This window comes from Engraulis encrasicolus, chromosome 11, assembly GCF_034702125.1.
Source record: "Engraulis encrasicolus isolate BLACKSEA-1 chromosome 11, IST_EnEncr_1.0, whole genome shotgun sequence".
In the NCBI taxonomy this organism is placed as follows: Eukaryota; Metazoa; Chordata; class Actinopteri; order Clupeiformes; family Engraulidae; genus Engraulis; species Engraulis encrasicolus.
In genome coordinates, this window is record NC_085867.1 from 12,852,509 (window position 1) to 12,865,008 (window position 12,500).

Here is a 12,500-nt window from a genome sequence, read left to right on the forward strand (position 1 = left end):
TTTATCTGTTTGCTATATGTACATAAATGGCACATTTGGGACCCGTTTTGAACTGCATCACAAATAAATGCCAGTCACATGCAGTGTGAATAAATGTGTCAGTCAAGTGAAGGTTATAAAGTCCTAACGTTTTAATCATTGGCATCCTGTTCCTCCTCCTCCTATTCCTTTCCTCCTGTTCCTACTCCTCTTCCTCTCCTTTCCTCACCTCTCCTTTTCTCTCATCCTCTTCCTCCTCCACTTTCTCCTCCTTATCCTCCTCTCCTCCGCTCTCTTTTCTCCATTACTCCTCATCCTCTTCTTCATCCTCCTCTCCTTGCATCCTCTTCCCCATCCTCTTCTCCTCACATGCTCATCCTCCTTTTCCTCTCCTCTCCTATCCTTTCATCCTCCTCCTGCTCTCCTCTCCCTCCTCAACTCTCATCTTCATCATCCTCCTCTATGCAGATGAAGACCGGCCCGTTTGCGGAACACTCCAACCAGCTCTGGAACATCAGCGCCGTGCCCACCTGGTCCAAGGTCAACCAAGGGCTCATCAGAATGTACAAAGCTGAGGTTTGTATTCACCCGCCTTCCCTCCTTCATTCAGCCAGGACTCCAGCAGCTATGATGTTGGGCCCATAAAGTGTCACCGTTTCCTTGAGCCTAATGCAAAATTGCAACTTTGATGTTGGCGCCCTCTGCAGGTTGAATGTATCGTTGCATTCTACCTAACCCCAAATCCTCCCGGTTGTTTTGTGCATGGTTAAAAACATCAATTTGTGCTTATTTCAGGATTCTTTGGCATTTAAATATTGTGAAATGTAGAGACCAGCTGTTGTGAAGATTTTTATCGAAACCTTTGTTTCTGTCTGGTTGGTTGCAGATATAGTGCAGATAACATTCCATCTCAGTTTCATCAGAATTCATTTTATTTTTGCTAATTGCACTTATTTCACATTATATTACACTATTTACATATAATTTCACTTGCAGATGTTAGCTGTACACTATATCCCCCAAGATGTAAACATGTTGTTGTGCATGTAGTGCAATGTACAGTACAACAAATGCATTAAAACACAAGTTCTTCCATTACATTACAAGCTTTTTATCCAAAGTGACTACAAATAAGGACACAATACTAGCATAAAACGCTTACAGATAAAAAGTGCACAAGAAATACAGAACAACAAGTCCATATGCCACGTAGGATTGGTTGAAGTGGTTTCAAATGTGATTTAAATTCAGTAACTGCTAACTTAAAACCAACACTGTGCATAGAGGCTGGTTCACATCCCCACTCTGCAGACATTCTGAGCAGTGAGCACTACTATGCCACTGAGGGTCTCTGCTAGTTGAGTTCGTAGGCGGCAGGGCTGACGCGATTATTACTCAGTCTCTCTCTGTGCCAGATGGATCTTGGTTAACATGCTGTATTTCATCAGCTATACTTTTCTCAGAGATGTTTTATATTAATTATATATTATTATTATTATTATTATTATTATTAACAAACAGTGCATTTAAGGCCTCTTTCCCAATAATAAGACATTATGTTATTATTTCAACGTATATTGTTTGACTAAGTGTTACGTAATGGGGTTTTTTTTTTTCAAGTTAACGTTAGTTTTAGCTTGCATTTCAGTGTTTTTAAGTGCAATGCAGGAATAACATGGGTATTTAAATTGCATCCGAGTGCTGCAACTGTATGTGTGTGTGTGTGCATGTGCGTAAGTATGTGTGCCTGTGTGTGCCTGTGTGTGTGCGAGAGAAGCAGAGAGCTAAGGGCCCCACCCCCTTCTCCTGAGCCCACATCCTGTGTTGTTGCATTCAGCAGAGCCCTCCCCTCCCCTCTCTCCTTCCCTTCTGCTAGCGTTCAGCAGAGTCCCCCTCTCCCCTCCTCCCCTCCCCTCTCTCCCTCCCTTCTGCTAGATAGGAGGGCAAGGCAGAGCTGAGGGGCCAGGCTGTCTGCCCCCTCCCCCACCCACACAGCGCCCCTTTTCCTCCAGCCCTCCCCCCTTTTCTTTCCTCTCTACACCCCCGTCCTCCTCCTCTTTCCTCCTCTCCACCCCCCTCCCCCTCTCGCTCTTTCCCTCCTTCTCCTCTGTGCGTCTCCAGTTTGGAATCCGGCGTCTGTGCTAGCTAGTCCCACCACTCTCTTCTGTTGCTTTCTGCCTGAGTGTAGTACAGTCTTACAACTGTTGGTTCTCTGGTGGGGCTTTGGTATAGGGGTCACATGTTAGCCAGTAGTACACACCTAACGGCCTATATAAGTGACTTATAAGACGAGCGTTAAGCAAAATGTGTCATGTGTTAGGCATGTATTAATTCACAAATGTCACATATGTTTCCAATATCGTCTTTGTTATTGACGTATAATCATAACAAGGCTCTAGTAGGCCCTGGACACGTCTTAGAAGTCGCCTATACAGACAGTGATTAGGCAGGATTTAATGGCTAAATTGTGAACCCTATTCTGATGTGTTAACAATCTTCCTGCACTGCCGTCCGTTGGCATGACTGTGTTTTTAGCCTCGCATGTAAGGGAGGGCAGCCTGCCCATTGAGTGCATTATTATTGTGGTTAAAACAGTGGTTGGAAAAAGGGTGTTTGAATGCTATAATGTTATAAAATAACTTGACTTGATTCCTATGCCAATTGAATAAAATAATTGCAAAGGTGTTAATTTCTTATCCGCATAGATATCTGGTGAACTGTTACACATTCTTTTCTTTAGTTGTTGTAAACGCACATCGTATGACGTGTGTACAGCGGTCCAGTGCTTGCAAAAACAGTCATTGTCGCACACTCAGAACATCATGCAATACCAATAACAACCAATGTTTCATCTTATGCCTTTATTTTGTTCATTTCCGACTGTTACATCATGGACACACATTTTTCTATATGCAACTTAATTGCCACATCATTGATCGAGTTTTGCTGACCCGTATACAACAACAAATTATGAAATTATTGTCTGTCTGTTGTGCAGTGGGTCATTGTCAGCAGAAAGGGAAGAAATGTTCTAGAACTGTTGTAGAACATTTCTACAGAGAACTAAGAGTTTGACTCATGGAACTTGTATGGCGCCAGCATCCAGAGCACATTCCATAGCACTGCTGCATGCTGGAGCCGGGATCCCATCAGCACATAACTGATGGTAGTATGGTAGTAACTCAAAGGTCCAATGTGTAATTTCAGTTGTTCATTTCCAAAATATACATATGTTGCCCTTTCACAAATGTGATCTTTTCATGAATACTTAACTGACTAAATAAACGTCTACTTACTGGCCGGGATGTAAATTAACTTTTTCCATCACTGGCCAATTTGGCTGGTAGATGTGAAATCTTACTAGCCAGACAAACACTCACTATCAGTCAAAGTGGCTAGTAGGTTTTTTTTCTAAACTGAATTTTCAGATGCATTTGGCCGGTTTGCGGGTGTTAATTTAGAGCCCTGCTTACTGGTCGGGCCAGAATAGTTTTTGTAGCAAAACACGCCCATAACTGAAACGTGAATACTTAGACGTTTCTGATAGTAAATATTCTCATGAAAAAGATGAAATGTGTGAATGGACAGCAGTTTTGGATATGAACTGCTACAAAACCACATACACTCATGCTTCGATAGATACCAAGGTACTCATCTGGTGATGGCGTTAATATGCCTTAGTTATATGGGCAGAAGCATAGCTAGAAGAAAGACGTGTTTCAGCTGGATGGCTTAAAAGGTGGTGGCATTAGTTTTCATGGCAAAACTCGTTATGTCTATATTCTGTACATACGATGTGTATTTTCACAACACATGATCTGCAGCTAATGTTTTCTATTGTAAGTTACTTTACATAAATGTGTTGGCTGAATGTAACCTAATGCTGTCGGAAGGAAAAGATCATCTCTAACCGGGCGAACACACTGGTGGCGCAAAATTAAGCAACAGAGAATCGCTGCACTATGCAGCCAAATCGATGCGATAGATAAAAGCGACTGAGTATGTCCGTTAAAGGCAGAATGCAAGCATTCAGACATTCTCAATGGCTGAGTGTGGGCTGTCGCCAAACAGCATCATAGCTCATTTGCATAATGTTCGCTGAAGTCCAACTACATTCTGTCGCTCAAGTCGCTCAAATTGCCTCTAGTCGCCCAAATCACTGTTGTCTCTTCTGTTGCCGGAGACTCAATACAAAGTCAATTGCTATCATTGCTGTAATCACTCAAGTCGCGTCTGCTCTACTCATTCCATAACACTGACATATTTATTTCTGTCTTCTTTTCTTCAGTGTCTTGAAAAATTCCCGGTGATCCAGCACTTCAAGTTCGGCAGTCTACTCTCTATCCAGCCCGTCAAGTCTTGAGATGCCCCTCACTGGTCGGCTCGCTCACACACACACACACCCCACCACACCACACCGCGCGCGGCCCAACCACCACACCCCAGCTGGCAGTGCCTGTGTGGGTAGGGGGAGGGGGCGAGTGGGGGTATCGCACCCGGAGCAACCCCCCTCACTGGAGTGAACGATGCCCCATCGTAGGCCTATACCACACGCTTCCTCACCCCACCCCGCACCAAACTGTTCCCTCCTCCTCCTCCTCCTGCTCCCCCATCTTTAGTAGCACCTAAAGCAGTACTCTTTGACAGCTCTGCATCTCTGTAGCCACCCACCCACCTCAGCCCCCTCCGGCAAAATGTCTCACACGTACTGCGCACAACCCCCCCAGCCCCCACCCCGTTCACCTGTTCGGTTACCGTTACCCCCACCCCATCTCTTAGCAGCAACCGGGGAAAGAATATATTTTAGAAAAGAAAAGCCCAGCTGCCCTGACTTGCGTGTGTGTATGTGTGTGTGTGTGTGTGTGTGAGAGAGAGAGCATGCCTGTGTGCTTGCGTTGTATGACGTGTGTGTCAGTCAGTGTATGTTGCATTTTAGGAGGTTTTTACTTCCTCTGTTCCGCAATAATGTGTGGAGGGAAAATGAACTATGTCATTCTGTTGTATTTATGTGAGTGTACCCATGATGTACTGTATGTATGATGCTATAAACAATAATTAGGCATACTGGTGGAAACCCACCAATGGACCTGACCTGCTTTATTCCTGATATTTTTTTGTATTTGCTCACTGAGTTGTAGCGTTTTGGTTTTTAAAATAAGACCACTATGTGATGGCTGTTTTTTTATTTTGTAAGTCTCTTCTCATTGCTGGGCCTTTGTGTTTTAGAACCTCAACTCAAACGGGTAAAATAAAGCCTAATGGACATCACAAATCAACTTGTTACACAAACAAGTGCACATAACATTACGTTGCATTTGGCAGATGCTGTTTAACCAAAGTGACTTGCAGTAGAGGACATAATCATAGCCACATCACTATCAGGTACGAAGTGCACAAATGCATACACCAAACTGTTGTGTTCAGTGCTCTTGTTAACCAACACACCCATGGAGATCTGACGAACTGAACTGGCACAGTGATTGTGGTTTTACCATGGAAGTGTTTGGTTAAGCTGCAGAGCAGTGTTGTGCTTCATATATTTGAGTTGTAGAGGCAGGCCATGTGCAGGCCATGTCTAGCCTTTATGAAGCAGTGTTTATTATGTAGGCTAGGATAGATTTCTTGAAAGTGTGCTGTACATTTTGTCATGGGTAAATGACAGGAGTGGGGGAAAGTTTGAAAGTTGATGCACTTAGTGTTCTCTTCCATTTAGATAACATCAAGTCACACCAATCTGCTTCCTGTTGTCTTTTATGGACAGATAGCCTACAAAAAAATGAGACAATTGTGTGTCAAATGTAGGCCACTAAAAGGCAATACCTGAAGGTGAACAACAGATTGTTTACTGGGGACAGAGGAACACATGTTTGGGTGGAAGCAGGTTTATTGAAATGAAAAGCTGGCCAAATGCATGCAGGCAAACTGAAGGTCTCAACTTTTCGAATGGGTTGCATAGAATGCGAGCAAGATGCAGAACAGACGCGTGGAATGCAGTTCCTCGTCATTCTTTAAAATCAACACAATTGATAGCCTACTGTGGATTCAATCTGAGATGGACTAGGTTTGTGTGGTTTGCTCCATCATTGTATCCGTAATCATCCTCAGGATTTGTGAAAGTAACGGTTTCACTGCCCACTTTCGGTGGGAGATTAGCAAAGCTCTTTTCCAGCCGCTAGGCTACGCAGAGTTGTTAGTCTATGCAAATGAGGAGCCATCTGCACTGTCATTGTGAGTGGGGCCGGGCAGCGGGTGTCCGCTGGGTAGACTACCACTACCCCCCCAACACACGAATTGCTGAGTAATTTTCACCCTTAACAGCCCCGGTTCCTCATAATGTTGCGGTAAGAGCACTAAGTTAGACTTTTGATCAACATAAGGCCTAGATGACAGCCTTTGAAGCCCATGTGGCCTAATAATAATGATAAAACAGAATTTGTCCTTGACAGAGGTGCCAAGTGTGAGGATGAGTAGCCTAGTAGAACGGCCTGAAATCAGCCAATCATTCTTAACAAATTCCGGCGGGAAAAGCGCTGCAGAAATTAGGGATACAGTATCAACAATGATGTGATACATAGGAAGAACAGCCCGATACATTGTAGCCTATATGATCCGGCTCCGCTCATCTTCCATGCAGTCCCTGCAATTCTCAATAGAGGCACTAGGAGGAGCTCATTCTACACTATAGTACGGACACCAGAATGCGGTGTTTGTTCTCAGACGGGGAATCAGAAAACTAGGCTACCGTTTCATATAATCTGCGTAGCTCTATTTTATATGAAACTGCATGCAAACGCTACCGACGCCTCTGAAAGTATCGCAGTACTGGTAGCTATACAAAACCGAATAAATAAATCTGCTAATCAACCAAACACGAAAGCAATACGCTTAGGTTAAAGAAAAATGACCAACAAATGGAAATGTTACCCTGTGTGTTCAGTATAGAACACGAGCTCCGCATTTCCCCGACCGAGCTGAAATAATAAGCTATTCAAAGATGTGTTCAGCTTTAAAAGGGTCGCTACTTCGAGTTTCTTGCAGCCATCGATAATATTGCCGTGCACAGAGACTCGGAAGAATGTTTGTATGACGGAGGCAGTGCTCATGTAGCGAATAGCGCTATCTAAAATTGTGGGAGTCAAGAGGTTTGGGGTTGAAACGACGCAGACAGGCGAGAGGAGGAGGAGATGGAACGGAATGGATGGGGAAGGGTGGGGTGGTGGTGGTGGTGGGGGAGGGGAGGGGTGACGGAGTCGAGGTCAGCCCGAGGTGCCACTGCGCAGGCTTTCTAATACCTTCATTCATTGATTTTGAAGAACACCACCAAGTGGCATATAGGAGAGATAACACACGCTGAAGTTTAGGGAGAGCGCCTTGCAGTACAGAGGGGGTACTGCCTATACCCAAACAGAGAGGCTGCATTCTATAGGGCCTAGGCTACCATGCAGTAGGCTACTATTCCTTACTATGTTTAAATACACTCCACAACTAGGTGATAGCCTACACAAAGGTAGTACAACATACACAAATCTCCTTCTATATTTTTGATCTTCTCTGTGTGGATGCCAAAGCTAAGTGATGAAACAGCAACCCATATTTAGGTCCTAGAATAGGCCTCAACAGATTGAGGGTTTTTCTGCTGAGTTTTTTTATTTTTATTTTATCGTGCCAGGCAGGAATAAATCTGTACTAACTATATATAAAATAATGTGTGAAGTGTGATGTGAGATAGGCCTCTATACAATTAAGGCCTCAATTAATGTCATGGCTTACCGAGTCAACTAACTGGTCTCCATGTAGGCCTAGGCCTACTGGTAAGAAAGCTGTTATACAACGCTGTCTCCTAGCCTACAACTTGAAGGCCAGTGGAAAAGCTGCACTACTTTGCTATTTGTTATCCACACATTACAACTTTTATAACATGTTACATGTTGAAATATGTCTGACAGCCAGTCTCTGTGGATGGGACAGTGTGCTTTCCTCAGGAACTCTGAAGAAAGTTATCAAATGTATCTTTGCTTGAATGATAGGCCTAGGTGAACAGCAGCAGAGAGGCTACAACACTTTGTGTCACAATTGGAAAATAAGAACACACATTCACTGTTGAGTGTTTTTTGTTTCATTTTTTTATTAAGATTATAAATTTTAAACAAATACTTTCTAAAACAGTTTTACCCGGTGATATACAATTTTAATGTACACAAAAAAATACAAGAATACCAACAAAATATGGAGAGAACGTCTGCAGACGCCTTTCAGTACACATAGTGCTTATAATGTGAGGATGTATGGCTAAAATCATGAGTTTTGCCTTTTTAGAACAAAAGGACTTACATTTTTTAGAAAATAAAAATAAAACTCACAAAACCAAACAATGTTGGCATCATGAATTAACTGTGAAGGCTTAATCAGGAACTCCAAGGTTAAAGGGGAGGGCAGTGAGGAACGCTCATCAGACCAAATTGTCACCAAAATACATGGCTTGATTAAGTTAAGGTGTGTGCATTGTGGGAATTGTAGTGTTAATTGATGGCACCAGTGTATAGGGTGGATGAGATGACTGGCACAGAAAGACTACAAACATGCTCAAAGGAACTGATGCTGCAAGACAGTGGCAGACAGTTCACTTACTTCCAACTTAAGTTTACCTTTACAGCATGTTTCAGGGCTACTGATGCCCATCAGAGGAACCATAGATGCTCTATAGTGTTATAGGACTTAACTGTTGTGTATGATCATAAAATAGAAAGTCTTACAGTGGGTTACAGCTCACAATGTGTACCTTACAGGTTAAGTTTAAGTTTTGATGGTTGAACTGTACATGTAGGCTGTTATACACAGGGTTGGAAGAAAACACATGACAAAGTACTAGAGCACTCCTTATGCTTGTCCACAACATGCGCTGTTTACTGTATGAAACAGGTCACAATAAATGTGTTGTGTTAACCCACAGACCAAGACTCTCCGATTTGAACAGTTATTTATCAGGTAAAGATTCATCTAATACGTGTAGTGCCATTACAAATGAGGTCTGTAAGAATTGCTTCTTGGGAGATATAAACAGCAATCCGCGAGCGAGACATTCAACTACTTTCCATGTGATAGCTAGCAGTTTGTGTTGGGGTTAAGGCAACGAAATTTCACTTCGTTAGAATAATTTCACAACCACTTCAGATGCTCGTGTAATGTAGTCATTTCTGTTTAGAGGATACATCACATGTACTAGGTCTTCGCATCCCCCTTATAACCAAAAACAAACCGAAAATTCAATGCTTAAATAACCATTTGCAAAAATAAAGTCATTATCTTTCATATTTTGTACAATTTCATAAAGTTTCTAATTTACCACAGAGTCAAAAAGCTACTATAGCTCTTGTCCATGCTCCGAGACTCGCCAGGGCTTGTTTGCTACAGAACTGTCCGTTGAAGGCTTGCTCAAAGTCCGACTGCCTGCTTACCAACCCCGAAAACCCCGACCCGAAAATCGAGATCAAATTGGAAATGTTCGACGTGTCCAAATGTTCTGAATTTGCGTATGAGCAGTCCTCATACTTAGTTCTTTTACACGGCGTAAAATCCGGTACCTCCTCGATTTCAGACACGTAGTAGCCAAAGTCAACCTTGCGCTTTTTGGCCGGGGTCTGTGCGCCCTGGCAGCAGGGCTGGAGCGAGGCGCAGCAGTCCTGATGCAAGTATCCGTTCTCAACTGTTGTAACTACATGCGTGTCCAGATCCAGCACCGTGGTCTTGTTGCAGTACATGCTGTTCAGTGGAGAAAACTCACAGCTCGAGACTGGGTAGGCTTCCGCACAACAGCTGCGATAAAACGTGGAGTCCGTCTCCTTACACCCGTCCTCGGCGCGGAGAGACAGGCTTGGAGAGCAGGCGCTAGGCTGTAGGAGAGCGGGCTGAGCAGCTTGGTTGCTGGCTGGCAGCAGCGCACCGCAGAGGCTTGCCGAGTCGTTCCCAGCCCCGCTGCCGCAGCACTCACCGCTCTGCTCCTCGCAGTCCTCGGCTAAGTCGAGAGGGTTCAGCTCCTGGATCTCGTTGCAGACGGTCATGACTTCTTCATACTGCTGCATCCTGTAGATCTCAGCATACTTCTCGTTCATGTAGACTTGCCTTGCGTTCCTCAGTACGAAGGAGACCAGGAGGTTTTTGTGCAGCTTGATTCCTCCTCTCTGCGTCCTGGAGTTGTGGATCTTTCGTAAAGAAATCGAAATTAGACTTTGCGCGTCTACTCCACACTCCATTGTGTTGATCATTCTTGCTGTTTTGTTGTTTCTTCCTCCTTCCGGACGAAGAAAACAGACTTTCTATCAGTGTAAACCACGATATTTCGTTCTGGGGCGAAGGTTTGAGTAGAGTCTGAGGAGACACATTGAATACGCTAGCGCTAGACCCACTGAGTGAGGGCAAGCAATCATTTGCCTCGACCGTGCTGCCAAAGAATATATATTTGGACGAGGTTTCTGCCCCTTCGTGCCTCAGCCATACAGCGCTCAGCTATTCCAATGACTGACACCCAAACCCCGCCCAATTGCCCCTCTCCCCACCAATCAGACGTAGGCGGTTCTTCTGTGCTATTCAAATTCCAAACTGACTTTACCCAACAAGAATCTTCTCATGAGGCGCACCGAATAGTAGAAAAGTTCTGCACTCTCACATGAGTATGCGTACACTTTCCAAATAGCAAGGAAATCTTTTACATGACACATTTGACATCAGAAGAGACAACACCTTAGTATACCGTTAATACTTAAACTTAAATACTTAACCTTAAACACGATAGACTACATTTTTAATTAAACATGTATAATTTGATGTCATATAAAGTTTTTTATTAAAACAATGAGATATGTGACAAGTTTCCAGTTGCTTTAATTTGCTGTATGAGATGATCTTTGTCCAAATTAATATATAAATGTTATTCATTTGTTTGGAGGATACTCCACAGTAAGTAACCCTGTATCCAAATATGTGTAATCATTGCATAACAGTTACTTTGTGCTATATGTCATTAAGGTGTGTGTGTGTGTGTGTGTGTGTGTGTGTGTGTGTGTGTGTGTGTGTGTGTGTGTGTGTGAGCGTGTGCGTGTGCGTGAGCGTGAGCGTGTGCGTGTGTGTTTTACACTGAGATTATGGAGGATATGATCATGGAGGTGAGGATCATTCACCTGTGACTAGTTCATTCATGGCAAGTCTTTTGCCACAGTTTTAAGTGCTACATTGTTATACTTGTGTTATGATGTAATAATGTAACATGACCTCAGTGGTCCTCACCATTACATGAGCTGCAAACGGCAAAAAATAGGCGACATTTTAACTATAACACATCTTATGTAATAATAAAAAAGTGGTGGACTCTGTTTTGTATATAATCCTTTTATTTTTTGCTGTAGTATATAAGCCACATTTGTCAATTATGGTATAAGATAACACAGCCAATGCAGACGTTACACACAAGGTTTTGTCTCTGGCTCGTGCCTCAAGCCCCATATGCATAAGCTGCAGTAACATTTAATTAAACATTCATTCATTTTACCTGATAGAGGTGTGTCACACACTTTGTGCATATTCCATGCCATACCAAATGCTTCAAATCACACACACACACACACACACACACACACACACACACACACACACACACACACACACACACACACACACACACACAGACACACACAGACACACACAGAGTGCGGACCCATAGCGCGCGTGCACACACACACACACACACACACACACACACACACACACACACACACACACACACACACACAGTACGGACCCATAGTATGCACGCGCGCGCACACACACACACACACACACACACACACACACACACACACACACACACACACACACACACACACACACACTACACACTACACACGACCAGCTCCTGCTTGTTCTGGCTTTCCCTCCAGAAGATGTGATGTCAGGCAGCTTGGGGAAATGTGCACGTCTCCAGCAGATTCATTGGAGCAACCACCACAGCCTCAGATCTAGCTGGGCTGCTCTAGCACGCTGCTGCTGCTGCTGCTGCTGTACTACCTCTGCATCTTAACAATGTCTGGGAACAGAATAGCCGTCTATGCATGGAGAGGACTAGAAATCAATATCACCAATGTGAAACTAAGGCGGACTACCAAAGCACCTATTGTACGGAGTATATATGAAGGGTTTTTTTTTTTTAACTGTGATTTAAACATTTCAGGAAAACATTGAACTATTAATCATCAGATTTTTTTTTAAAGATTTTTGTAATAAGCATGTAATAAAATAGTAGTATATGTAGGCAGCAATGCACCTGTTCATAAAAGCACCACCGATCTGTAGCCTAAATATATGTATACTCATTTTAGCAGGTTTATTTGTCACTTGTATTTGTAAGCTTTAGTTTGTGCTTTAGAACTGGGGAGGCATTAGTATTGTCTGTGTCCTCTACTGATATTCTTAAGTGTGAACATCAAGAACGGAACCGTTTGGTTTGCAATTCCATGCGATATTACGCGTGA

General features: G+C 43.4%; 3 protein-coding genes across 3 annotated transcripts in view; 2 read left to right on the forward strand and 1 right to left on the reverse strand.

Moving 5' to 3' along the window:
- ptpa (protein phosphatase 2 phosphatase activator) overlaps nucleotides 1-5,255 on the forward strand; it is a 19,509-nt gene extending 14,254 nt beyond the window's left edge. The window contains exons 9-10 of the mRNA XM_063209912.1: nucleotides 448-555; nucleotides 4,268-5,255. Of these exons, the coding sequence (XP_063065982.1) occupies nucleotides 448-555; nucleotides 4,268-4,342 (183 nt within the window). The 3' untranslated portion in view covers nucleotides 4,343-5,255. The remainder of the gene's footprint in view (nucleotides 1-447; nucleotides 556-4,267) is intronic.
- The window catches only part of setx (senataxin), a 1,003,984-nt gene that overhangs the window by 408,868 nt on the left and 582,616 nt on the right, over nucleotides 1-12,500 (forward strand). The gene's annotated exons all lie outside the window — the stretch shown is intronic.
- On the reverse strand, nucleotides 7,251-10,391 carry ier5l (immediate early response 5-like). Its single transcript, XM_063211190.1, has one exon. It carries the CDS (start codon nucleotides 10,239-10,241, stop codon nucleotides 9,330-9,332), a length of 912 nt encoding a protein of 303 aa, XP_063067260.1. The 5' UTR covers nucleotides 10,242-10,391; the 3' UTR covers nucleotides 7,251-9,329.

Bases quoted from the DNA above. Each gene is read 5' to 3' on its own strand.
- ier5l (XM_063211190.1), bottom strand. From the start codon at position 10,241: ATGATCAACACAATGGAGTGTGGAGTAGACGCGCAAAGTCTAATTTCG.